Source organism: Convolutriloba macropyga, chromosome 5, assembly GCF_964194025.1.
Source record: "Convolutriloba macropyga chromosome 5, txConMacr16.3, whole genome shotgun sequence".
Taxonomy (NCBI): Eukaryota; Metazoa; Xenacoelomorpha; order Acoela; family Convolutidae; genus Convolutriloba; species Convolutriloba macropyga.
In genome coordinates, this window is record NC_134472.1 from 13056024 (window position 1) to 13080840 (window position 24817).

The 24817-nt window shown below is 35.4% G+C and overlaps 1 protein-coding gene across 2 annotated transcripts; it reads left to right on the top strand.

Annotated features, from left to right (window-relative positions):
- Positions 1–669: 669 nt before the first annotated feature.
- Positions 670–23124, top strand: LOC142339151 (uncharacterized). Of its 2 annotated transcripts, none has more exons than XM_075388929.1 (4): positions 670–710; positions 1174–1387; positions 12536–12719; positions 22717–23124. In XM_075388929.1, exons 2-4 carry the CDS (start codon positions 1194–1196, stop codon positions 23005–23007), a joined length of 669 nt encoding a protein of 222 aa, XP_075245044.1. In that variant the 5' UTR covers positions 670–710; positions 1174–1193; the 3' UTR covers positions 23008–23124. The 2 variants fall into 2 exon arrangements, with proteins under 2 accessions (XP_075245044.1, XP_075245045.1); XM_075388930.1 differs by lacking the exon at positions 22717–23124 and adding an exon at positions 15868–15976.
- The last annotated feature ends 1693 nt before the right edge of the window (positions 23125–24817 follow it).

Consider the following 24817-nt stretch of genomic DNA (forward strand, 5'->3'; position numbering starts at 1 on the left):
TACGGCCCTCTTTAACGGCATCTTCAACGTTTTGAATGTGGGTTCTCAGTTTTGTAAAAACTTTGATTTCATTTCAGAGGTAAATTTACTGACTCATTTTACACTTTCTTTCTGAAAATTAGTGGAGCGTAATTTTTTTGACTCAGGCCCAGAAGTGTTTTAATTCCCTCGCGAAACTATGTTTTATTCTTCATCATAGCAGTTTGGTATTTCTCCAGTTTGGTAGCAGAGCAAATCATCGTTAAATCATTCAAGAGACATTCTGTTTTTTTTCTGGATGGCCAATACTCTATGTCACAATTTACACTGGCTGGTCTTGATTTTTGAGCAAATGTTAATGCATGACAAACAAAGTTCAGCCTAACTCCTGCCAAAAAGGTATGCTTTATTTCAGATCCGAACTTCCACGTGGGTGCTTCAATAATTCAATTTGCGTAGCAGGTCTTAATCAGTAAGCTAAATGGCCTTTGTGGTAATTACCTACAAACTAGCTTAAGTATTAAAGAGTGTCTATAGTATTCACTATTATTGGACCGTTGACATTATTGCACCGCTGAATATTCAGTCTCAATAACCAGTTTTGCTCTTTGTACTTCTGCTTACCGGATAAAAAAATCACGCAAATCTGTATATTGATACACACTTTTTGCACGTGACAAAACCTTGAAATTGGAGAGTTTTGCAGTATTGAAAACAAATTTGTCCACCTGGTAAGATGTCTGGCATCGAAGCTTATAAAACGCATATAGCAGCTTTTGTATTGGCAACCTGCATTTCAGTTTTTATCATATGCGCCATAATAGGGAACCGTTTCCTTTTCGCGTTGACGGAAATATAATTTCATAACCATATATGAACAAACTGACAAACTGTTGCCTGTTTTGTGCTATAAAAAATGGTTATTTCTATAAACAAATAACGAGTGAAGAGTGACCATTACAATTATAGTTTCAGGATTTTCTCTGTCCGCCCTCTCCCTTCAACGGGGGGTTTAATAGGAGAAGACGGGCAGCAAAATCCTGACAGAAATTTCCCCCTGCCACAAACCCCTTGGGGGAGGGCTGGCTGGCTATATGAACATGACTACTAAGAAGGGGGCTGTAATCGAAAAATATCAAATTATATATAATCTCATTATACGAATAGGAGAAAAGGAAACGCATCTCTTAATAGCATTCAGAGCTGACTATAACATGGCATTCGAGTCTCGAGCAAGAAACGGGAATCGTGACGATGTCAGTAGGCTGAAGCCTCGCAATGATGCGAGTAAAGACTCTCGCAAAGAGGTTAATCTGGTGCCTGAAGATGGCTACGATGGTGCCCACGAAGTTGATTGGCTTAAAAAGCATCACATGAGGAAAAGAAAAGAAAGCAACAAAAATAAAAGGTTGCATTTTTCGTTCCTCTGAAAGATACAAACATTTAATATTCGAATCTGATGGGAGCATTCGAGTTTTCATTCGAATGCTTCCATCCCAAGCCCGTTGGTAGAATATACCCCTTAAACGGGGGGGGGCTTAACAGCAATCAACTGATATCAATCCCAAAATAGACAGGGTTGGCATTATTAAGAGACCCGAATAATTAACCAACGTGAGGTTCGGTATACCGCCGTGTTTCCCTGTGCAATTAAAGAGTTATCCCATTTAGAGCCCTTGAGGCATAGAACGTGTAGATTATCCAGGTTTAAGTCCAGACCCAAATTGAGCTATGATCAGACTATGCAGACTGAAATGACCTCTGATCAGATTTTCCAGACCGAAATTACCTCTGATCAGACCTTCCAGACCAAAATGATCTCTGATCAGACTTTCCAGACCAAAATATCCTCTAATCAGACCGAACCCAGACCACTGTCCAGACTATAGTGCGCTTAAGATCAGACCCAAACAGACCATCTTCAGACCATGGTCCAGACTCAATTTCAGACCATTGCCCAGACCTTAATCAGACTATGATCAGACTCAATTGCGCTCAAAATAGTCTGCTCAGAGAAAGATTTTAATTATGAACAAATCTCTTAATTTTGCTATAATATATTCATTTCAAAAAAACTGGTGTTTGCAGTATTAAAATCATGGGTCTTTCCCATTATAGCCCCCCCCCCCCAGCTTAGTGGGCATGTAACCTATAGCCCCCCCCCCCCAGATGAAAATTCATAACCACCTCTTTAACACAAAATCGGAAATCGATGTAGGCGAGCCACTGAAATTAATAACCACTTCTTTAACACAAAATCAGAAATCATTGTAGGCGAGCCGCCGGATGATGACATGGGCTTGCCCATTATAATTGATTTTAGTTGACTTCGTATCTTGCGGAGTTCCTGTTCAGAAAGCATGTTTCTCGAAAAAACCTGGACCCGTTCCATGAAATAATGACGGCGATTGGAAAATTCCAGCATTCGATACTGGAACAAAACAAAAACTTGTAACCAACAATTGTAAGCATAAATGATGCTTACAATTGTTGGTTACAAGTTCTTGATTTCTGCATAACTTGATTTTTTTTTGGGGGGGGGCTATAATTTTCTGGGAGGGGGGGCTATAATGGGAAAGACCCAAAATCATCTAAGGAAAAGCCAATTCTGAAAATATTGCTAATGAAAACGAAGCCTAATGTTGGGAAAAAAATTTATTTACCATACCCCTTGTTCATATTTCTGACTCAATGGATGAACTTAGACAGCTTTCCACAAGAAACGTCGTGGTCTTCATTTAATCAAAATGTCCTCTTGAGGGGACCGGAATTTGCTATCAGCTGGACTCCTTATTTCTGATCAGAGTCAACGGACTTTAGATGAGTCTCCTCTGATCGGAACGCTGCTTTATTGTTGCCTGTTGGCAGAGTCAACATCCCTCATTAAAAAAAAACAAACAAAATGAAAAAGTAATGCACTCGAAATCAGACCTTCCAGACCGAATTGACCTCTGATCAGACCAAACCCAGACCATGGTCCAGACTAAAAAGACTATGATCAGACCTTCTAGACCCAATTGACCTCTGATCAGACTGAAATCAGACCATGGTCGAGACTATTGTGCGCTCCAACCACTTTCCAGACCCTGTAAAATTGGTCTGGGAACACAGGGGTGTGTGCTCGATTGGGTCTGATCATAGCTCAATTTGGGTCTGGACCAAAACCTGGGTCCCCAGATGCTTGAAGTTACTATAAGGTGAACTATAATTTTGTGGGGGACTAATTTAAATCAAAAGACCCGAACTATTTTCTCATTACTATACGCTACTCGACTCGCCTAGCCTGGAGCTCGACTTTCTGAACAGGCTCAATATGCCCAGCAGGTGGGGGTTTAATCACAAATTACTATGTTATCTGGTAAACTGGCTGTTTTTTAAGTCATTTTAGTCAACATTATTTTGGCCGTTTCTCTTGAAGTTCGGGATCTAATTCATTTCAGCCATACAGTGTTTTCTAAGCCTCCAGTTAAAAAATGGGATCGTCTCCGTTTGTGCCCCCCGAACGTTATGCGCCCCAGTTACAGAGTACGTGTCTTAACACAGTAAATCATTATGTAAAAATATGGCACATGCGTCTGGGGGTTGCAAATAACATGCACACATTAGGCTGTGGTACACAAAAAGAAAAGCTCCAAAAATTGGATGGATACTATTTGAGTCACCCAGACGCACGCGGCATGTTTTTCATAGCGATTTACTTTGAAATGGCTCTTTCTCTATAACCAAGGAGTTGTATAAAGTACTGAGGGGCCACAAACGGCAAAGATCCTAAAAATTGTGTGCCGTTAGGTTGATATGGAAAAAATATCTATTCATTTTCAGCCTCCAAGCTTAGTGATAATATATGTTTTGTGACCCCCACGCGCACGTGCATTATTTTTACATAGTAAAGTGCTATATAACAACACATAATTTGGAATTGTGGGGGTCCAGTAGAAAAACAAATCCATATTGAAGTTCCAGTTCCGGTAATTGGCAATAATTTGAGTCCCACGTGGTATCTTTTTAGCTTGCTCAAAAATTTGTCGAATTTTGCAATAGCTGTTCCCTGTGAAAATTCAAAAGTTATGTCAATTATAGCCCCCTGACATTGTTAGGTAGAACTTCAAAATTCCCCAGTTACCATAAAATGGACACTAGGTTTGGTGAGGACCTTTTTAATTGAAAAGGGTCCTACTAATTTTTTCGTGACTATTCGCTACTCGGCTAGCCTAAATTGGAGCTCGACCGAAGTCATTTCACAAAAGTGCTGCCAATATATTGCTGTCCGTCTTCTCCACCCTTTCTTATCGATAAATTTTACAACTTAGGAATTTTTTCAAATTTTCTCTTTCGATTCTCCTAGCCAAGTAGTTTATTTCATGTTCAACTTCTTCATTGCAAACTCTGGCAATTTTTCTCTGTCAAGGCAAAAAATCTCAAGAAAGCATTGCACAATTGCTTTTCGTAGTTTATGTCTGTTTTCTGTTTTGGTCTTTTTGGAACACACTCCGTGTCTCATGACTGCCTCATTCAACTGATCAAGCATTTTTTAGAAACTTCTGAATGATTGCAAAAAATGCAGTCTCAGCAGCGTATTTAATATTAATGATACTCACCTAGCAAAATACCGGTTCACAGCATTGATGAGAACAACTCTTGATTGATATTGGTGCTGATTTCCTACAAGAAAATCTGCAGTTTTATTTTAGTAGAGACTCTGTTTTATAGACAAAAAATCTGGATCTTTTCCGTTTGTGACCCCTCCCTCCTCAAGTACGTTGTGCATCCCCCTTATGGAGCACGTGCCAAAAATTATACGCACCCACTAACTTGGAGGGCACAAACAGAAAAATATATTTTAATTTTTAGAATTTTTATCAACTCTTTGGATATGATGCCGTAGAAGGTCTCAGTAAAATCATTAGAGCTACCAAAAGATCTTATTTAAGATTGCGATTGACTGCAGCCGAAATTTTTGGGTACTGGAATCTGGTCTACTACCATGCCACGCTTCATTCAATTCTGCCCCCTTTTCTTGGTTCGGTTTGTCAGATCTCTCCGTGGTTTGATATGAGTCTAACTGGGCGATACATTTCGCAAAAAAGCGTTGTAATTGTAAGAATATTACATCAATCTAAAAATCGTCTCAATATCCGATCCCAGAAATCGTTTCTGCAGCCAGCACTGACGATAACATGGAACAGATTAAACGAAGGAACAGAAGTGCCATCATTGATTTTAAAGTTTGATTGATGACAACTTCCGGTTACAACAGACCTCGATTGGTTACAACCTCAGTTTTTCAAAGAAAAATGTCATTAATTATCGTTATAATTTTAAATAAATATACCAGAAGTACAAAGAAAACTTTGGGCTAATTTACCCAGCAATAAAAATAAACAGCACCCAGGTGAATGCAAAGTAAACCAAAGTAAAAGTAAACGGACGTAAATGCAAGCCGAATGTTATGTAATAGTTAAGTAAAAAACTCTGGCAATTTTTCTCTGTCAAGGCAAAAAATCTCAAGAAAGTATTGCACAATTGCTTTTCGTAGTTTATGTCTGTTTTCTGTTTTGGTCTTTTTGGAACACACTCCGTGTCTCATGACTGCCTCATTCAACTGATCAAGCATTTTTTAGAAACTTCTGAATGATTGCAAAAAATGCAGTCTCAGCAGCGTATTTAATATTAATGATACTCACCTAACAAAATACCGGTTCACAGCATTGATGAGAACAACTCTTGATTGATATTGGTGCTGATTTCCTACAAGAAAATCTGCAGTTTTATTTTAGTAGAGACTCTGTTTTATAGACAAAAAATCTGGATCTTTTCCGTTTGTGACCCCTCCCTCCTCAAGTACGTTGTGCATCCCCCTTATGGAGCACGTGCCAAAAATTATACGCACCCACTAACTTGGAGGGCACAAACAGAAAAATATATTTTAATTTTAGAATTTTTATCAACTCTTTGGATATGATGCCGTAGAAGGTCTCAGTAAAATCATTAGAGCTACCAAAAGATCTTATTTAAGATTTCGATTGACTGCAGCCGAAATTTTTGGGTACTGGAATCTGGTCTACTACCATGCCACGCTTCATTCAATTCTGCCCCCTTTTCTTGGTTCGGTTTGTCAGATCTCTCCGTGGTTTGATATGAGTCTAACTGGGCGATACATTTCGCAAAAAAGCGTTGTAATTGTAAGAATATTACATCAATCTAAAAATCGTCTCAATATCCGATCCCAGAAATCGTTTCTGCAGCCAGCACTGACGATAACATGGAACAGATTAAACGAAGGAACAGAAGTGCCATCATTGATTTTAAAGTTTGATTGATGACAACTTCCGATTACAACAGAACTCGATTGGTTACAACCTCAGTTTTTCAAAGAAAATTGTCATTAATTATCGTTATAATTTTTAATAAATATACCAGAAGTACAAAAAAAATCTTTGGGCTAATTTACCCAGCAATAAAAATAAACAGCACCCAGGTGAATGCAAAGTAGACCAAAGTAAAAGTAAACGGACGTAAATGCAAGCCGAATGTTATGTAATAGTTAAGTAATGTTTCAGAAACAAAACATTGTTAACCATTACAATCAAGAGAGCGTCTAATTTCTGCAATTTAAAATGTATTAAAATCCAGCAAAGAAACGATTAACGTTATCTTTTAGTGAGATCTATTGAACTTGAGCCTTAGTGGACCACTCCATGTCTGTCCAAGCTACTCATTCATCATAGAAATTAATCGGAAATCCTAGGCCCACCAGGGACAAACTCTGTTACGGTTACTGCAACAATATTTCGTTTACTTGAGATCTTTTTCAAATATTGGCTTGCTTGCCTATCGGCTCGTTTGACCGGCATAACACGATAAGGGCAGTCAAAAGATTAGAGTGAACAAGGACTTACAAGAGAGAGCCTTGTCCAGCCGGTAATTTTTGAAGAAACAGATTTTTCTGTCCGTGAATTTTTTGCTCAAATTTGCGTTGTTTCCTGCTTGAATTTTTTTCATAGTGTTTCCAATTAACTTTTTCATTTTTTCCTCACATACATTTAAAGTCATGGAACAAAAATGCCTAACATTTTCTTCACCCCCTTTCTATCATTTCCCATGTCTAGTTAATGTTGTTTTTCAGTTCTTCAGTGAAATAGCGACACACTTTGTCAATTACCGCTTCGTACGGAGGACCCAGGCATAGGACTCGACTTATGAAAAGACTTTAAAAGTCTAGTAGGGGGGCCAATATTGACTATAATTACACGGTCGAGCATCCTAATTAAAGTCGAGCTAATTTCTTTTCATGGGTCGAGCTTAGATCTTTTCATAACGAAGAAAGTCCAGCTAAGGTCTTTTCATGGGTCCACCATTAGTCTTTTCATAAGTCTCCTTTTTAAAAAAAAAATCCGGAATTTTTTATTTTTTTTCTGCTTCTATACATACAGAAGCAGAGCCGAAGCACGAATAACCAGATTTGCACCAGAGCAGTCCAACTTAGAAAACAGTTGGAAAGCTGCCAAAAGCCTTAAGATCTTCGTCAAATCTTAAGATAAAGAGTTATGGCACCTCGAGTATATCACAACATTGCTTGATTCAATGAAACCAACTTAAGTCCAGCCCAAATATTGGGTCGAGCTAAAGTCTTTTGTAAAATTTTGGGTCCAGTAAAAGTTTTCTGCAAAAAATCTGAGTCGAGCTAAAGTCCAGAAGGTCTTAAAGTCCAGCTAAAATCTTTTCTTAGCTCAAATGAGTCGAGTGTGGTCTTTTCAAGTACATTTGGGTCGAGCATTGTCTTTTCATTAGACTCTACCTAGACCTGGGGATATATTGAATTTGAGATTAGCAATTTCTAAATCTGGCCAAATTTGGTACAGTTGATCAATCCCACCAAGAGCGACGTTTTCATCACTTTACCACTTTTTGTTTGTTTGGAAGTAAATAATTCGCTTAAAATGACACATTTTTATTGTCAGATTTAATATTGTTGGAAACAATAATTGAATCTATATGACAACTAAACCTGCATAGAAAAGCAACGAAAATGCTCCAAAAAGCGGTTCTAGCAAAAGTCCTTTAATGTTTTGAAATACAATCATCATATTAGATTATTAAAAATTCTATTTTCATTTGAACAAAAAGGTTTGCTACAACTGTTTGCAAGAATGCTTAATTAACTGATTCCCTTGGGGAGTAGATAAATTATTTAACATACACTAATACTTCATCACCAAACATTAGTCTTGAAATTATAGGCAAATTTGGGACTGCTTTTTCTTGTTTAAACCAGTAAATTGAAAATATAACCCAGGGGTTAAATATCACAAGTTTAAAATTATATAAACAAAATTAGTACAATGTTATAAATCAAAATTAGTGGTTCTGTTTTTTAAAGGTAAAAATAACTTTTGAAGCCACCAACGTTCCTTTCCAACGGTACAAGTTTGAATTGTTGTAGCAGATGATGTTTTAACATGCGTTTAAACTTTGAGCGTGATCTGATAGTCCGGACTTCACGCGGAAGTTTATTCCATTTTTGGATGCTTCTTTTTTTTATTGATCGACTGCTCGACCTTAGGAGAATTAGCTGTTCAGTTCTATTGTTTTTTCTTACTCAGACATTGCCACTTAAAACAAAACTCTCAGTGTTGTCTGATTTCAAGAATGAAAAATCATTCCTAACTTTTGAAATACTCATCTGGCTTATTAAAAGTTCTGTAGGCAAAATGCAGATTTGACTAAGAGATCTGTAGATCTCTCAAACTTTTTGCTCATATAGCAAACTTTAATTCCCCGATTGATTTGTCGATTGATTCGCTGCATTGCAGAGAAATCCAATTTCTGAAAAAATAGAGCACTGAATGTTAAATGAGAAAGGACAAGGGATTTGAATAGCATCAATCGTGCTTTCAGAGGTAACTGATAACGTAAAACGTATATGGATCTAATCGCTGTGGCCTTATTTGATAGGAATTTGTTGAGTTGTAGAAGAAAATTTAATTTAGAATTAATTATTATACCCAAGTGTCTGCAGTGACATTGTGGTTTAATTTCTTGTCCCCGAAAACTATTGGACCAAAATTTTCCTTCGAGACGTAAAGAAGTTCAGTTTTACCGGTATGCATGGTTAATTTGTTTTGCTTTAGATAATTATCTGTTTTTTCCAGTATTTCAGAAACACAATTTTTCAGTTCGCTGACATTGTTTCTGCTAAAATGGAAACGTGTGTCATCAGCAAATTGAATTATGTGGAAGTTTCCTTGTACTTTTTCACGAAAATCATTAATGTAGAGAAGAAAAACTGGTGGCCCTAAAACCGTTCCCTGTGGAACACCATGATTTGTTTCCAACCATTCTGAGTAAACATCATTTATCTTAACACACTGCTGCCTGTTCTTAAGAAATGAAGCAAATAATTCAACTGCACTTTCTGAAAAATCGAAGCTTCAAAATTTTTGAGAAAAATTTTGTGCGATATTGAATTAAATGCTTTAGCTAGATCAAAAAAAACAGCAACTGAAGTTTTTAAGTTATTATAGTTTTCTTGTAATGCTTCGATTAAGTGTAAAACAGTTTTCATGATGCATTACCAGTTGCGATCCTACTTTTTCTGTTATTTGTGTATGCTTTTAGATCTCCAGAAAAGAAATGAAAAAAAACTCTTGCTAGTCCCAAAATTTGGTTATTCTCGAAACGTGAAAAGACCAGGCATTTTGAAGTGTGTTATAAAAAACAACTTTCCGGTCCATGAAAAGAACTGCCCTATTTATCGATTCTAACTTTCCGGTCCATGAAAAGAACCGCCCTATTTATCGATTCTAACAGACCTTAGCTGCACCTATAATAAAACTTTACCTGAACTTTTACTAGGTGCTGGAGAGTTTGGTTATAGTCAATAATGATTCTTTCACTAAAACGATAAGGTCTTTTCAAACAAATGATCTCGATTACTATTGTCATTCTTGATCAATCATTAAGTTATCCCATTCAGCTATCTTTCTGGTAATACCCAGGATTGGTCTCCGACCCAAGACAGAGGGAGTCCGCCGTGCCCGAGCATATAGCCTGGGCAAAATGTCTGTCGCGCCGATGTGTTCGTCCATAACTTAATTGGGCCTGCTCAGTCTCGCCCTTGCCTGAAATGGGCCTGTTTGATATAGCCCATACCCAATCGTTGGTCCGTTCGGTCTGATTATGAACGCACGAAAGTCTGTTGAATGCACGAAAGTCTGGACAAAAACGCACGAAAGTCTGGTGAACGCATAAAAGTTTGGACATGAATGCACGAATAGTCTGATGAACGCACGAAAGTCTGGACATGAACGCACGAATAGTCTGACGAACGCACGAAAGTCTGGACATGAACGCACGAATAGTCTGGTGAACGCAAGAAAATCTGATCATGAACGCACAAAAGTCTGGGAATGAACGCGTTGAAGTCTAACTATTGAACAAAAAATTGTACGTTCATCACATCTTTCGTTTGTTCATGTCCAGACTAAAAAACTTACCTTTTTCGGCTCGTATAGATCCAATGAAAAGGAAGAGGGTTCCATGAGTCCACAAATCCATATATTTCATATATTTAGTCTTTTTTACGTGACGTACATGAGCATCTTTTTACTAATAGAGATGCATTGCTTCTTTGCTATTGTGAGTAAAATTCAACCCTACCAGTATTAAAAAACTTGAACCTCTAATAAGATAAGCCTTTTTTCCTCTCAGTCAAGAAATTTGAAATCAACATAAACATAAAAATTCACATCATACACATAAATAACACATCTTGACCCGATGAAAAAGACCTATGTTTGCAATTCGTTATTCGCAAAATTTACAAATTTCCCTATGAAAACCTAACTTACTTTGTAGGCAACCTATAGCAAAAATTCCTTATGTCCTACACCCTAATAACTTCACAGAACTTCCTTCTCTTAATGCACAGATTTATGTCTGATCTAACGCTTTCTTTTTGTAGACCAACTGTACCAAAAAATCTTTTTGTTTTAGGCTCTACATACACTATATACTAAGTTTGATTCACTTTCCCTAACCACTCCCAAATCGGTTAAAACCAACATTTCTTAAAACCAACATCGATTAAAACCGACATTTTTTCTCAAACAACATCTTTTTTGACAAATCTTTAAGTCAATTCGGAAAGCCCTCGAACAAACGAATTTTCACTTTTTGAAAAAACAAACAAGCGAAGTAATTTTTTATGTCAAAACGATCAAAATTGGATTATTGCACAATTGTTTGATGAACGAACATACGCAAGTCTGATTATGAACTCACGAAAGTCTGTTGAATGCACGAAAGTCTGGACATAAACGCACGAAGGTCTGGTGAGCACACAAAAATCTGGTTAACGCTCGAAAGTCTGAACATGAACGCACAAAAGTCCGGTGAACGCACGAAAGTCCGGACATAAACGCACGAAATTCTCTTGAACGCAAAAGTCTGGTGAATGCACGAAAATCTGGACATGAACGCGCGAAAGATCTGATGAACGCACGAAAGTCTGACCATAAACGCACGAAATGTCTGAAGAACGCACCAAAGTCTGGACATAGGCATTATCCGTCTGGGACTATCTGGACATACCGACTTTCCGTCTGGAACGGTGTGGACATACCGACTTTCCGTTTGGGACGGTCTGGACATACCAAATTTCCGTCTGGAACGGTCTGTACATTCCGACTTTCCGTCTGGGACCTCAACCTGGGTACACAATCCTCGGTTTGTTAGGTCTGGCCCATATCCAATCATCGGTCTATTTTGTCTAAAAATTCATCCTGGGTCAAACTTACGGGGCTGATTGTGATAAATCTGGGGTTCGATTGATACGTGCAATATTTTATGAAAATTCTATATTTTATCAAACTCATCATTACCCGAAATATAAACTAGTGTCCTTCAGTAGTAATATTTAAGTGTTTACGTGTATAATTTTTAAAGCTAATTGATTATAATTTTCCGTATCCGGCAAGATAAGAAGTTTATTTAGATTTTTTCTAAAAAATGCGGCACAAAATTCAGCCTCTTAATCTTTCTTACTTTTATAATTCTCATATGATTTGTTTTCATGTTCTTGTGAAACGTGTTTGCCGTTATTTATTTTTTCAAAATGAAATATGGGGTGATTTCTAGTATATCCGCGATTACCCCAACATCTCTATTAATTTTGCCTCACTTCATTCTTTGCGACTTATCACCCCTCCCCCATATTTTTGGAGAACATTTATGCTGGTGTGTTAACCCAATCTCCATATTGGATCTTTTCCGTTTGTGCCCCCATCTTAGTGGGTGTATATTATTTGCACCCTCCCCCCCCCCAGACGTACATGCCATATTTTTACATAATGATTTACTATGTAATGACACGTGCGCTTTATTTAACTTGGGGGGGGGGGCATGAGCATAACGTACTGTGGGGGCCAAGCGGAAAAGATCCTCCATAATCTTATAATAAACTACCCCTTCTCTTTCCCTCTCACCGTTCACGTCAGTAACAGACCTGTTCGTTTTCATGAGCTTTTTAATTTATCACGGAACTTTCTTAATTTAGGCCTCCAGATGAACATACCAATGGGACAAAAAACAAGAAAGATTCTGTAGCTCTTGATTCGAAAACCTTAATGAAGGATTTCCTCCGTTTAATTGGCCAAGATGATAACATGGGATTGGAAAAACTACTGAGCCCACAAGATTTGAAATTCATCATTAACAAAGCAAAATGGTCTAATTTAAAGGTAAGATGGGTTCAGTTCATTTGTTCTAAATTTGCTCATATTCGCGTAATATTGAACGATTTTACTTTGGTTTCCTCGTGCATTACTGCAAGCCATCTCTTCATAACATAGATCACTCATTTTAGGATTTTTTTAAAGAATTTCGCACTAAAAGTAAAATGAGCAAAATTGACATGTGAGCTAATTTTTGCTGAGCTAGTAAGTTCAAGTTTGTTTTTATCATGTGCTGAATGACTTTTTGACTTGGATTATTTTTTTTTGCATGTGCTGATTGACTGTTTGACTTGGAGCAGAACGGTTCTTAGCAGTTCTTTAGACCACTTGCTTCATTTTAGGCTTGTTAGTATTTTGTAAAAATAATGTAAATTTTTTGATCTTTTTATCTTTTTTTATAAATAAAATGTATTACTTTTATTTAAAAAATTCTACCTTTTTTATAAATTAAGTAAGCAACAGATCATTTCAAATCAAAGCTCACTACTGATAGGTCCAATTGGCTTCCTAATTAGCTCCAAACATTTTATCTAGTTTATTTCTTGAAAGCTTATGGTCATTTTGAATTTTTAAAATATTTGATTTTAAATAAAAAATGGCTTATTGAAATTTGCATTCATTTTTCTCTTAATTTGGTCAACTTGAAGCTTAGTGTCAGTCATGAAAGAATGTTTCTTTCTACTGAATTCAAATTCAATATTTATTGCGGTTTTACAGCTTAAGTTATGGTTTTCTGGCTTTGATACTACTAGAATTAACGCTTTTTTATTTTCAGGTATTTGCCCATTTTTCACGTATTGTAGTTTTGTCACATTATCACGTTATTAACAGTTCATAAACCACAATATTTGCGTTCACAATAAGGCACAACCGATAATAATGAAATCCTTAAGGATATAGACTCTGGTTTTAACGGCTTTGACAACACTTTCTCGAAGAATTTAAATGAATTTTTTAATTTTGTCTTCAACTGTCGTTTTTACATTGTCTGTTTAGTCGTATGAAATTTCCGGTACAATGACCCGGTTTTATTGGCTTTTCATGGAAAATAGATGTCCCGATATTCTGATATTAGTAGATAGCTGATTGCTTTTATGACTTTGAAAACAATTATTCTCCAAAATAAAAAGAAACCTTTTTAAACTTCGCAATTTTGTTCCTTTTTTGTCTGTTTGTTACCTAGTCTCGTTAATTACAGGTCAATTATGATAATATTGTTGTCAAAGGAAGGTGTTAAAGGGATTGGTGTCACCAAATCTAATGATTTTGAAGAACTCGTTATGAATTTACTGGCTTCGTTTACGACTTTACTGGTTTTTCACAAACAAAGTAATTTCATTTTTATTTTTTGTCATATTTTACTTTTTTTATAGACATAAGATATATTCTGGATATTTTCTTGGAAAACTAAACAAATCTATAAAATTATTTCATCTTGTAATTAATGGCTTTCATAACTTTGAAAAAAAAATTTCGAAAAAAAAACAAGTTTTAATTTTTTTGTTCTGGTTTTGTTAATGAGAGGTCCCAGAATACATTATTGGTGGTCAAAGATGGTGCAATCGAACATATTTTAAGGGCCAAAGTATGGCTTTACGGCTTCGAATACGTTTTCTGGCAAAATTCAACTGATTTTTGTTTGTTGTCTATTTGTTGATTTTTTTTGTAGCCGCATCAATATTGAATACCGAGAGTTCTTAATTCTAATAATTAGAAACACTGCTAATCGTGAATTTATAGAACATTTTAGTTGATTTCTAATGTTTATCATTACTTTAATATTAATTGTTTTTAAAAAAATAAGCGACTGTTTCAAACTGTTTTTGTTCTTTATTGTGGACTGGCCCAATATATTTTCTGTTAAATTACAAGTTGTTTTTGTTAAGTTTCAGTTTTATCTGACGCTATTTCGACTTTGTTATTAAGTTTTGTTTTTAAAAGGGACGTAATTGTTTTGATGCAATTAATGTTTGTTGTTGTTGTTGTTTGAATTTGCTGTACGTTTTGACCCGTTTTCTTAATATTGGTATATTTCATCAAACTAATGCATCACTTTTCACTCCATTTGAGTTATTTTCTTCGGAGGCAATCTTTTCGTTCATAGTCCAATTTTTTTGAAAAATGTTTGAATGTTTGGTGTTTTCTATCAGTTCCTCATTTGGTAGACATTTATGCCAAAATTGTTGATGAGCGGGGTCGGAACCTTATGTGCGATCGCACAATACCGAGCCTCCTTGTTTGTTTTCGAGTCTCAATCTGTTTGGCTCATATTTTTTCGGAAAAAATCAATTTTTGTCAAGTTCCTATCAGTCAATTTTTCTATCAGAAATCATTGTTTGTTTAAAAATTGGCATGATATCTGACAGCTCTCAAAAAAGGTTTGCGTTTGTTATTTTGAACTTTTACTGTTTGTTCAGTCTGACCTATTTGACGTTTCTTCCTCCGACTGAAGAAAATGGTAAAAATTGAGCGTAATACTGCCCTACCAGTACCCAAGTTCTTCTAGTCCCTACCAGAAACAAATGGTTTATAAATTTAGAATCTAGAACAATAAGGTTCTACTAATCTTTAATTTGAGGTGCTATGAAATATTCTGAGAGGTCATGTTTTTATGCAAAATTTTTTTCCCGTTGTTTATGATTGCCGCCTTGCGTTGTCTCCTCCGTTGTCTACTCCTCTAGCTGTTGAAGCTACACCATCTGATCAACTAACTATATCCAAAAGCAGCTTCCGAAAAACAACAGCTTGATGTTTTTCTTTGGTTTTCAGTAGCTGCTCATTTCTAATTTCAAGCCTTAATGTCTTCTGCCTTATAATTACAAATTTTTTCGTGAGACTAATCTTTTTGCCGAATTTTTCTTCTGTACAAACGAACTACGGGTTCATATCAGCTCATAACTATTATGTTGTATGTTTTTCTGGATGTACTTAGTTTAGCAACTGAAAATTGTTCCAGTTTGAATTGAATTAACTTTGCTGAGCAGTATTTTATGAAAATTGATATAATCAGCTCTTTAATTTAAGCCATCCTTTTTGTCGTACAGTCTATCGAACAGTCGTTTTGATTCTTTTAGAGTTTTATCATTAAAAGCTGTTGGTTTAAAAATTTGCACAATTTTTGATCGCTCTCAAAAAAATGTCTGTCTGTTATTAGGAGCCAAGGGCTACTTGAGCAATTCTTCGAACCTATTTGACGTTTCCTCCTCAGATTGAAGAAAAAGGATACACCTGGAGGTTTATACGGTCGATTATTACTGTTACCTAAGTTTTTCTACTCTCAACCAGAGTAACAAGTCTCTAAATTTTATCTCGAGTTCTCCAGCCTCAAGGTCTTTTAAGTTCTACCAGCCTCTAATTTCAGGTTTAATTATTATTTATATTCTCTAATTTCTTTCTGGGAAGGCAATTTTTTTATACAAACGATCCTGTTTTTTGGTGTCGCACGCAGTTTCCTTGATTCCCCTCAGTTCTCTACTGCCTTATCTAGTGAGACTAAACTACCAACTAAGGTAAACAAGCTATAACTAAAACAATACTAGCATGCCGTTTCAGAACACCTCGTTTAAATCGATTAAATTTTAAGTTATCATGGCTAAAAAAATATGTTAAGAGAATAATGAAAACAAAAAAACTAAGGAAGCGGAAAAGAGTCTCTTACACCGCATTTTCCCTGAATTCTAAATATTGAACTGGATCAGAAATCGCTCTCAAAAATTGTTCCCATCGGGCCAATCTTTTTTGAATCTGAAGTTCTTATGCTAATAACTGCCAAATCGATAGATCACAGATTGAAATTTTTAATACGGAGTGTCAAAAATTGGTACTCGAGTAAACAAATTTTACAAGCGTCGATGATTTTCGAGAGCAATTTTGTTTCCAGTTCAATTCCAGTACAATAAGTTCACCCGATTACCAATATTTGACCTTCGCTATCAAAGTTTCAATCTGTGATCTATCAACTTGACCGTTATTAGCACAAGAACTTCAGATTCTTGTAAAGTTCTTGTTCAGATTTTTGTGAAAAAAATTGTCCGAGGTTCACATTCTTTGTAATCATTTTACAAAGAATGTAAAAGAGACTATATGATTCCAAATAAGACATACAAATCTTCTTCGTAAGACATTCCAACAATTAGTATGAACAAAAAATGATCTTCTATGGCCAGTGAGAACCATATATGATCTTGTCTGACTATTAAGACCCATATATATAAATATTTAAATATATATATATATATATATATATATATATATACATATATATGTAAACATAACTATTTATATTTATTTATATAAACATATTTATATATATATATATATATATATATATATATATATATATATATACATGTATATATATATATATATATATATATATATACATATATAAATTTATATATATATATATATATATATATATATGTATATATATATAGATATGTATGTATTTATATATATATATATATATATATATATATATATAAATATTTATATTTATATATACATATATATAAACATAGCTATTTATATATATATATATATATATATATATACATATATTTATGAACATAACTATTTATATATATATATATATATATATGTAATTTTGTATATATATATATATATATATATATATGCATATACATATATATATATATATATATATATATATATATATATATGTATATTTATATATATATATATATATATATATATATATATAAACTAGATGACTGGTAAGAAAACTAGGTGACTGCAGTACAACTCGCCGTATTAGTCGTGAAATTCTGTAAATGAAGGCAAGTGTTAGGACGCATTAAAATAAACTGAGGGAAGGTAAGAAAAAGTGCAGTTGCAAACACGTTAATAACTTAAAATTAAAGCTTTGAGAAGATTGACGTAAAGTTACGACCGATGAATAAAAAGCAGTGAAATTTGCTAGACTATTCTAAACCTTAAAACATCTGAAACAAACCACTCATAGCATTATATGTCATTAGTTTTATAACTGTAACTTAGCTGTGATAAAAAATCAGTGGAGTGAATGTGAAAAATAAAAACGTTTTCCAGGTTGAAAATGATGCTAATCGATTAAGATTTTTCAGTAGATAAAAGTTGTGTAAATTGCGGGTGTTTTCTTTCTGTTTCTCACAGCTAAGCCCCGAATTTACTAGGTGAGCGTCTGGCTTAGCTGAATAATTAGAACGTTGTATGTTTAACTTTTGTCCCGAATTAACTGGGCTAGCAGCTGGAAGGAACTGAACTTTAAATGAAGTAAAAAAATAAAACTATCAGACTGCAAGTTGTTGCTCTGACTCGAACCTTCTTCCAAGGCTTCAATCGTATCGTTCCAAATTTGATAACTGCTCACTAAATGTACTCTAATTGTTGTCAATGGCGGCAGTCTTTCATCGTCATTTGTACATATGGCAATCTTGTCGAAATTAAATGTAAAGTGCATTGGCAGTACAGATTGTCCAGTGTGCTTTGATAACTGTTTTTCGGACGTTGTCTCTTTTTCTGTATGAATTCAATTATTGATTCGATCTTGTTTTTTTTGCGCATTTCAGGTAAATATTTGCTAATCTGATCTGAAGGTCTATTTTGGCAGGTATATTGGCCTCTTCATGGAGTTTTTTTGACACTTTACCAACGGGGTTTCACCATACAAAATCTTAATGCTCCTTTTCGGATCAGTTGTATGTTGTTGATAGCTGGAATGGATTAGTCATTTCAGCAGGTTTTTGCATAGAGAAAAAGAGGTGAACCCAAAGTCAGCAAGCTTTTTTCGTCAATGTTGATCTGACTGAGCAGTCAAATTTGGAAGATTCTTTCGTTTGCTCTTGCCACCAAACATTTGCAGTGTTCTTTCCAGTTTAGACGCGGGGTAAGGCTCACGCCAAAAATTCTGATAGAGTTTGCGCCTTCAATTTGTGTACTATTGATGAAAAAATCATTTATGAAAACTTTCTTTGACGGATATGTAAAAATATGAAATTTGTGTTGCCAGATTTTATTCTTATTTTCAGTTTTTTGCACCATTTGATCAATTCGTCTGGTGATTACAGAAGTTTATCTTGAATTATTCTACAAGAACGGGATCTGTAGAAAAGGACAAAATAAACAGCAAATTGAGAAATTGTGCAGCTATATCAGGAAAGCTGCTGACCTAAACAAGGAAGATTATTGGTGCAATGACGCTGCCCTGAGTCATTTCAGATAGTGTTCAAAATGTGATACTTTTTAAGTTATGTATTTTCACGAAGATACTGCATCAAACGCTCTATCGATATCTAGGCAGACAAATCCCATCAATTTGGACAATTTAAATGCTTATCTAACGTGCTGAGTAAGTTTGAGCAAGTTATCAGTTGTGCAGCGGTTTTTTCTATAGGCAATTTGCTCTTCACCGAAGACGCCATTGTTTTCACAGTGCTTTAGGACAATTTTCTGTACTGTAGTTTCATAAAAATTTTTAAATGCAATTACTTAGGCTGATTGGTCGGTAATTTTCAGCAACTTTTTTGTTTTTGTTCGGATTCGGTAATTTTTGTCTTCTGACTCTCTCCATGTAGTTGGAACAGTATCAGCAGACAGATGTATCTTTTGAGGCATTTAAGTAATCTTTTCAGGTTGTTATAGCTGATTTTGTCTGGTCCTGGACTTGGTCTACTTGTTTGTTTCCGAATTTCATTATATTGGTCCACTTTAATAACAATAATACTTCGAAGTGCTCATTAGTTCCATATTTTCGTTTTTATGATCTTTCATTGTATCTTGTAGAAGAGTTTAAATGTTTCGCATTTTTTAATGTCTGTTGTTGCTCTGAATTGTTTATATGAGACATCAACACTTTGTTCAGTTCCACTTCGTTTTTTTTGATACACCACATAATGTTTTAACTGCTCTCCAAAAATTTTTGCTCCCCTTATTTTGAGCACTTGCAATCAATTCTGACAAATTGATATTTTCGGATTGTTTCACTGACCTCCCTATTTTTTTGGAGGAAGTTTATTTCCATTTTCAGGGAGTTGTTCTGTTGTCCGTTTGTTCTTTTCAGCTCTCTTCTTTTTTCTTCTTTTCGCGCACAGGATTAGTAGTTTCATCGCCACAAGGAAATATTTTTGTAGGGTACACTTGGATGATCTGTACAAATACTTCATTAAATTGATCCAATTCTTCTGCTTTTTGATAGACTGGTAAATTGAGCACAGAGTTTTTATATTTTTGTCTGACAATCTGGTTAATTATTTTTAAATTAATTTTTGCCTTCAAACCAAATCTGTTCTGAATTACTATATTCAAATTTGTACTGGTTGAGCTGTGGTTACTGCCAAAGTCATCGGAAACATAAAATGTATCCAAAAATTTGAAGACTGATTGATCGGAGAAGTGTAGATCAAGCATACTTTGACAGTCTCCTTGATGTAATTGATATGTGCAAAAACCGTTATTTAAAAACTTAAAAAATCCAGTTTAATTCGTGTCATATAATTTTTCACCTTTTTCAGTGTTATACGTGCAATTCAGCTCTTGATATGGAGCGTTGAAATCTCCGCACAAAAAAATTTCTTCGTTTCATTTTCGAAATTTTTTTGACATATTCAAATCGCGACCTGGTGAGTTGCAAAGAGCCATAACCCAGAGATGACCTAAAACATGTACTTCAAAGCATGCTTTTACTATTTCGAAAATTTTTCCTTGTTCGTTTCCACCAAAATATACAAGTTTAACTTCAATTAATGTCGTTCCTTTTTTGCTAAAATTTTTGAGGCATGTTACTGACTTGCTCTTGTCTCTGTGACTATGAAACAATCATCGAAAAAATTTTCATTATGCCCGCTCTAGAATTCTTTCACTCACACAATATCACTGTCTTTTTCATTCAAAAATACGAGAAGATCTGATATTTTGTTAGATAAGCCTCGGAAGCCTCGGCAGTTCCAATGCATAATTTTGATATCATCCATGTTGGCTGAATTGACGGCTATTTGTTGAAATTTTGAAATTTGTTGCGGTGGAACAACCGCAAAATTGTTATCTGAAGCTGTCATTTACTTTTTGATCTTCTATTTTAGCAATGAAAATACTTTCATTAATACTGACATCATTGATTATATCACTGTGAGACATTGTGTTGAAGGTTGATCGGATTTTGCTGAGTACTTCAGCAACCAGAACACTTACGTTTATCGCTGAGACAGTTTAGTTTGTGTTTAACAATTCGGGTCCTCTTTTTGCTACTGCTGAGTACTTGATATCTTGTTTTCTCTTTGTTGCTTCTTTAAGTGCGTTTTGATAGGAGGAACATTCTTAGTACACAGATAAGTGCGATCCACCACAATTAGCACAATTAGCACACTTGGCTTTTTATTTTGATTCGGTGCATTGCTTTACTGTGTGCTGACCTGAGCGTCCCGGGCAACGCAGCTCGTTTTTACTTTCGTTGGCGGAGTTTCCATAACTCTGACACTTGAAGCCTTGTTTATCATGTGGTGGCTCTTTGCTTGGTTCACATCTGCAGATCAGCCAACCAATCTTTACACTGTGTTTTTCTGCTGACTAAACATGATTTGTTGAATCTGTTATTACCCTGATAAGCTTTGCAGGTTTTCCACTCGCTCGGCTTCTAATGTTTGACACTTTTACTACATTCATTCCGTTATTGCTCAAAAACCATTTTTTTATTTCATCCTCTTGGATGCGGTGATGCACATTGACTATGAGCAAGCTTGGTTTGGACTTGGCTTTGGGCATTGTATTTCTTGTGTTTACGTTTGCATTTGGGAATACTTGTTGCAGATTTATACTTGACATGTGACTATATCTAGAGGTTTTGGTTTCCGGTTGAATAAAGAGAATGGATGAGTTTGGCAATTCTCTAAATCGTTTCAAAATATGTTCAGAAAATTTTCAAAAATTATTCTGAAAAAATTGCAGTTTTGATACAAAGAGAGAACATTTGTCTTCAAGTATAATTTCTGCTTATTTTTGTCACACAGGTACACAAATATGATCCAGGAAAATCGAAAAGACAAACTAATTCATTTGCTTTGACGTGCTTGGGATTAATCTACTGTAGAACAATGAAAAATATTGTTTTAGTTTAATATTTTTCGAGAAACTTATTACCAAATTTTTGAGACCAAAAATTTCTTAACTGTTTGACTACATTATACAATATATAACGAAAAGTGGCTCCCATAATTTTTCAAAATATGTTTAGAGAAGACTTCTGACAATTTTCGTTTTCCCGCTAATTTTCTTAATGATCTTTTCATGTTCACTAAGATCATTGTATGTTCTTAGTATATCTGGCTGTTTGTAATACGCATGCGACCCTGTGAATTATGCCCAAAATTTGCGTTGAAAAACTAACTTTTCACTGCTTATCTTACATATTTTTCGATTTTTTTTTTCTCGACCCGGGTTTGGGCACTGTGATTTGTGGATGTCATTATTTTTTGTGACCGTAGATTAATTAATTGCTGACATTTATATTTAATCATGTTTCTGACACCTATTTCAGTCGTTTCGGTTTCCTCAAATTTTTTGTGCAGCCAGTTTTCAGACCATTATTGCTTGACCAACAAATTTTAGCGATTTTCGAGAGTGGAGATAACCTTGTACTAATGGAGGTCCCTAAGACACTTCAGTTCTCTTAGAGTCTGAAAATTCTCAATTTGCGATGATAAGACTTAAGTTCATTGCTCGAAGGGTAATTCTTGGAGTTTTAGACTCACCCTTCCATTACTCACCCAATTTTGCTGAGTGGGCGCAAATTTTACTACGAAAGATCAATTTTTTGGTTTAGGTACAACCCCAACACCACCAACCCCCGCTTTGGCACATTTTCCCCTCCCCATTTTTCTAACCTTCTTGCCCACTGAATGTGCACTCGCTGCCTACACACATCTTAAGCTACCTACTCTCCAATCACAATTCAACCGAAGCTAATCAGTTATGTGTGACTCAATTAAACCAACGATTGTTTTTTCGCCAGAATAAGCCTGTCAACATAACCAGTCCAAAAGAGCACAGATATGAAGTAGAGCATGGAGTACCATCAGAAGAAGGAGGAGAAGTGAGAAAACTACACCACTCAAAGGTCAACAAATTACCAGACAATCTTAAGGAAAGTAATCGGCTCGACTTCCACGAAAACAACTCAATAAAAAACGATAAAGATTCTGGCTATCAAGAAGCTGTACACATAGAGGGGATTAAATACGAATCGGAAATAAAAAATTCCAGCTCTAAGAATGCGCAGAAGAAAAAAATGGAAAAGTCATAAACTGAATATATGAGCAAATATGCAGTTTGATAATCGGTTGTCTAATTTCAGAAACGATGAATCGTTTTCTAAACCTCTCCTGATTGCCCCTTTTTTGTTATATCAAATTACCGCCCGGCATTCAGAATACAAAGCCAGTGAAACGAAATGTGATATACATCGCGTCAGGATTTTCTTAAGGTTCTCGGAGTCTTTAGCATTACCCTAGTCCAGAGTACCGAACGAATATGGCGTTAGAAATGTATTCGGTTTTTAACATAAGAAGTGTTAGTTTGTTTCGTTTAGTTTCTTTGGTATACACGATTTCAATTGTAAGAAATCGTCGGCGTGTTTGGTCTCGAATCTAGGAAAGCTGCGGTATGTTCGGTTTCACACGTACGAATTTGTCTGTTTGTTCGGTTTAAAATGTAAGAAATCGTTGTTTTTTCCATATGAGTTTTTTGTATATAATGTAGTCAAAAGTTATGATGAGTTTCTAATACCAGGGTTATCAAATTCATAGATCATTACGCATTCAGTTCATTACTTCAGATTCACAGGGTTTTGATATGACCACGACAAATCAAGTACAAATGTTGTTTTCTCGTGCTTTCTTGTGTTGGAAACGGAATGGTTGACCCAACTTAGAAACCATAAAAAGACCATAAATGGTTCCTGGAAACCATACGTAAGAACATAAATGGTTCCACCAAGAAGGGGCAAAATTTCTTGTATGTTCTTGCTATGGTTTCTAAGAACCGCATAAATGATTTTTTTTATGGTTTCACAGATTCCATAAAGAGAGTTTGTTTCGTCTAAAATCAAACATAGCGACAATTTCTTACGTAAAAGACCGAACATGCCGGCCATTTCGTGAGTTCAAAAACCGAGAAAACCAACGATCACAGAGGTTTGAAAACCGAAATCACAAACGATGCCCAATAAAAACCAGATGGAATCTCGTTGTCTTTGTCAAACTAAAACCGATCATATTGACTATCTATTGAATTCAAAAACAATGGTTTAAGAGTAAGTGTATCGCCTCCCTCTCTCCCCAAAACAAAACTATAGCCCCCAATAATGGTATTTTTACCGCTAAATGCGTTTGGGTGGCTCGCTGCAAAAAGTTTAGGATAACACAGAACTGGAAAAAAATTTGCGTTTTCTGAAGTTCGAGGTTATTTATCACGCCCAATTTTTATCGCGAAAGATTTACAATGTATTTCGTTAAAAAATCCTTAGTTTTGTGACGAATTTCAATATATATCAAATTTCGTTTTGTTTCGAGCAGCACGTGTGACCCGTTTATTCCGAAAATGGTTGATATTGTATACTTTCAATGTGAGCCGTTGTTAAATTCAGATTGAAAAGTTTCCAAGCCGATGCTCTGATTAGTTGAAGAATTGATTATATATGCTAGCTTTCAACGTGACTAGTGTTTTTTACATGCGCTAACTTTACTATTGTCAAACAAGTAGGTGAGTGTGTTTGTGTGCGTGTGCGTTGGTGTGGGTGGGTATGCGTGTTCGTGTGTGTGTGTGTGTGTGTGTGTGTGTGTGTGTGTGTGTGTGTGTGTGTGTGTGTGTGTGTGTGTGTGTGTGTGTGTGTGTGTGTGTGTGTGTGTGTGTGTGCGACGATCCATTTGTAAAAAATGACGAAAAAACGACGAAAAAACTATCAACTCTTACAAAAAAAACGATGAAAAAACATTTCTTACAAAAAAAACGATGAACAATCATTTCTTACGAGTGGAAAATGACGAAAAAACGACGAAAACGACGATTACCACGTAAGGGTTTTGATCGTTTTTGTCTTAGGAAAGCGATGAAAA